The 3,854-nt window shown below is 41.3% G+C and overlaps 1 protein-coding gene across 7 annotated transcripts in view; it reads right to left on the bottom strand.

Annotated features, from left to right (window-relative positions):
• The window catches only part of LOC117961759 (M-protein, striated muscle-like), a 60,099-nt gene that overhangs the window by 42,100 nt on the left and 14,145 nt on the right, over positions 1–3,854 (bottom strand). For 5 of the 7 annotated variants that reach the window (XM_034900683.1, XM_034900644.1, XM_034900662.1 and 2 more), the window contains 3 exons: positions 2,765–2,906; positions 1,004–1,203; positions 865–918 (listed from right to left, as the gene is read on the bottom strand). In XM_034900683.1, the coding sequence (XP_034756574.1) occupies positions 865–918; positions 1,004–1,203; positions 2,765–2,906 (396 nt within the window). Of the gene's footprint in view, positions 1–864; positions 919–991; positions 1,204–2,764; positions 2,907–3,854 lie in introns of all 7 variants that reach the window. The other 2 variants (XM_034900692.1, XM_034900702.1) reach the window with 1 other exon arrangement.

The raw sequence follows: 3,854 nt of genomic DNA, 5'->3' as shown, positions 1-3,854 counted from the left end.
TGCTGTGCTCTGCTACATCCTGCTACGTCCTGCTACGCTCTGCTATGCCCTGCTACATCCTGCTACGTCCTGCTACGCTCTGCTGTGCCCTGCTACGTCCTGCTACGTCCTGCTCTGCTCTGCTGTGCCCTGCTACGTCCTGCTACGTCCTGCTGTGCCTTGTAATGCTGCACAGTGCCCCGCTATGCCATGAACTACTACAAAGAACTACAACAAACTAGTATTTTTTGTGACTGTTATTGCCACTCTTCATTCTAACCCCAACCGGTCGTCAGACACCGCCTACCAAGAGCCTGGGTCCGGGTCTGGGTCTGGGCCTGGGTCTGGGTCTGGGTCTGGGCCTGGGTCTGGGTCTGGGTCTGTCCCAGGTTTCTTCCTAAAAGGAAGTTTTTCCTCGCCACTGTCGCACTGTTGCTTGCTCTGGAGGGAACTACTAGACCTGTTGGGTCCTTGTAAATTCTGGACTGTGGTCTAGACCCACTCTATCTGTAAAGTGTCTCCAGATAACTCTTGTTATGAATTGATACTATAAATAAAATTGAATTGAATTGAATTATATGCTATATCACTGGATTTTAATTGTTGGGATATTAATGTAAAAATCACTTTAACAGTGCAGCTGGTACAAGGATGTTGATAGGATTTTAAGGTGGATAAGAATGTGGATTGAAGTCTTTAAATTTAGATTTTCATTCCCTGCCTCATTATGTAGAGTGACACTTTTTAAGATGTTGGCTGTAATGCTGCTGATGAGTTGGGAAAGAGGGACACGGGTTAGTCGTTCGTGTGAGAGTACGAAGAAGGAGTTTAGGAGGATTAAAAGCAAACCTCTGACCCCAGGTCAGTCTTTGTATACTACCGTACCTTCCAGGTCCTCAGCCTTGATCACTATGTCGTATTTCCCTTCGATTTTAATCACTGTTGCGGGAAACGACAACAACAGGCCCGTTAGGACACCGTGGCAGCCCGCCGGTTGGTATTTGGTGTTTACCTTCATCGGTACCTTGCAGCCTCTCGCTCTCGGCGGCGTCCAGGGCGGTCACTTTGTCCGACTTGCGGGACGGCCTACTGACGCCGGCGCTGTTCACGGCCCTGACCCGGAAGTGGTAGGAGTGGCCCACTTTCAGGCCGTGCACCGGGTATTTACAAACCTTCACGGGGGCGTCGTTGCACTGGACCCAGGTGTCGCTGCCAGAGTCACACCTGCACAGAGAGCACGTGGTCAGCGTGATGACATCCAAAATTCATTTCCACTCATACAGTTGTGCTCCTAAGTTTACGAACCCATGGTAAAGTTGACTAAAAAGAGGAATAAAAAAATCATCTTTTGGAAATTTATCTTAATGCCTTAATTAAAAAAATGAGGTATTAAGATAAAATTTCCAAAAGATGATTTCTGTATTGCTCTTTTTAGTCAACTTCACCATGGGTTTGTAAACTTATGAGCACAACTGTACATAAAAAACAAAACAAAAATGTTCTACTTGCCACTGCGTAAAGGAAAGAGTGATTACACATGTTAAATGTTATTATTTTCACACATTGTACATATTCTTTAGTAATTATTTAGCAAATTCCGTTTTTCTTTGTTTCTTTGTTGTAAACACTTTATAGCTCTTTTCATTTTAAAACAAATCTTTTTTTAACATATTTATAATTCTTTCTTCTTATTTTACTGTTGTTATGTTTGTTCTTTATCTTCCTGTGTTCATGGTTCTATGAATTCCTTGTATTGTATTACGCAGTACATCTTTTTTTTTATTATTATGATAAATAAACTAATTTGCAGAGCACATGCTGAAAACCAAATGTTGACATAACACCACCTAAAACATGGTGAGTAGCGTTATTTTTTTTTTTACTGATCAATCTGTCAATCCCGTCTTTGATCAATCATTTAATCTATGAAATGTCCCAGAAGTCTGGTCAACAGTTACCAAAAACGTCTTCAAGCATGTGTTGTCCTCGGCTCAAATCTGACCTGTTTTTAAAGTTGTTTCTATCAGAAATACGGGTTTCTTAACAACTAAATTGTCCCATAATAACTTAGATGGATGCATGTACGTTGTATGGAACCCATGCATCGTATACATCCATCCATCCATGTTCTCCGCAGGTAGGATTAATGATTTATAATGATGACTTCCACTGAATTTTGGTTTGTTTTATTTAATTTCACGGCATTTTAATTATCATTTTAAATGGTTTCAAAACTGCATCCTGACCGAACTTTGACATACACCAGTCTAAATATAATAATTTATATCATCTGCTTTTTTTCAAACTAAGAAAATTAGGAATAATGTCATTTTATAAGGTTTATTGACCATATAAAAAGTGTTGAAAAAGAGGCACAAAAATGTATAAAAAAAGCATTTTCAATTTTGACCCGGAATGACAAGTTTATGGACAACGGTGAAGACAACACAAGGGTTACATTTTATTTGATTTTTTTTTTAATTTGGACTAATTAAACAATCGATCGGCAAGTGTTATTTTTTTTAAATTCTGTTAATTAACTATTCTATTAATCATCAGATTGAACAGTAAACTGCATTTGTTGATTATAAGCAACCACTATTACAACAACACTCCGTCATTTGATCTAAAGTTAATATAAAGTATATTGATCTTGATCTTTAAATGAAAACGATAACATCATACCTCTAAAAACGTCTTTGGCCTAAAGGGCAGTGGAATTTGTCTGTTTTCCTGTTAGTGTGCTGTGATATAAAAAGAAAGCTAGGGGAGATTTCAGACTGACCGATCCACGAAGTATCCGGTGATTACCGCCTCGTTGACGGTGTTGGGGGGTTTCCAGGCAACCAGGACGTAGTCGGCGTTGATGTCGTATGCCTTTACGCTTAATGGTGCACCAGGAGCCCCGGGCTTAGAGGGCGCGGCATCTAGGGAGAAAGGAAGTAAGGACATAAGGTAGGAAGGTAGGAAGGAGTGACGATAGAAGAGAGGAAGAGGGGATGCAGATGGAAAGTTGGATAGAGAGACAATTCTCAACTTGGAAACATTCAAATCTCATCCCTCCTCATCTTCTGTTCATACTTCTGTTGTTAACGCTACTGACAAGAAGTTCTTCAGTAGCTGATGCAGCTTTCAGTAGAAGAAAACACAGCTTTAAAAAGGTAAAGGAAATGTTTTACAGACAAAGGAAGGAGGACTTTCTGAGGAAATGAATGATAAGTAGGCTTCCTTCTATCTAGTTACAGGTCATTTCTTCCAGGGTAGTAAAAGTAACATATTTACATCTTTAAGATTCCATTTTTACACTTCTGTTTGAAGTCTGTGTGTAGATTTCCAAGAAAATGTGACCCAATTTGATGATGATTTATAAATATATATGCATGATGCATTATATAGTATAAAATCATAACAAGAGTTGTCTCAAGACACTTTACAGATAGGAGGTCTAGACCAAACTCTGTAATTTACAAAGACCCAACAATTCCAGTAATTTGGCCAAAAGCAAGCATAGTGCGACAAGAAACTTCATTTAAAGCATAGCAGTGCTCTGCAGGGAGTTACAGGGTGTAGCAGGGCACTACAGGGAGTTACAGGGTGTAGCAGGGCACTGCAGCGCTCTGCAGGGCGTAGCAGACCAATGCAAGGTGTAGCAGGCCAATGCAGGGAGTTACAGGGTGTAGCAGGGCATAGCAGCGCTCTGCAGGGAGTTACAGGGTGTAGCAGGGCGCTGCAGGGAGTTACAGGGTGTAGCAGGACACTGCAGGGAGTTACAGGGTGTAGCAGGGCACTGCAGCGCTCTGCAGGGAGTTACAGGGTGTAGCAGGGCGCTGCAGGGAGTTACAGGGTGTAGCAGGGCGCTGCAGGGAGTTACAGGG

The sequence above is a fragment of the Etheostoma cragini genome, chromosome 2 (assembly GCF_013103735.1).
Source record: "Etheostoma cragini isolate CJK2018 chromosome 2, CSU_Ecrag_1.0, whole genome shotgun sequence".
Classification (NCBI taxonomy): Eukaryota; Metazoa; Chordata; class Actinopteri; order Perciformes; family Percidae; genus Etheostoma; species Etheostoma cragini.
The sequence above is the reverse complement of the archived record's forward strand: the minus strand, read 5'-3'. Positions and strand labels throughout refer to the sequence as shown.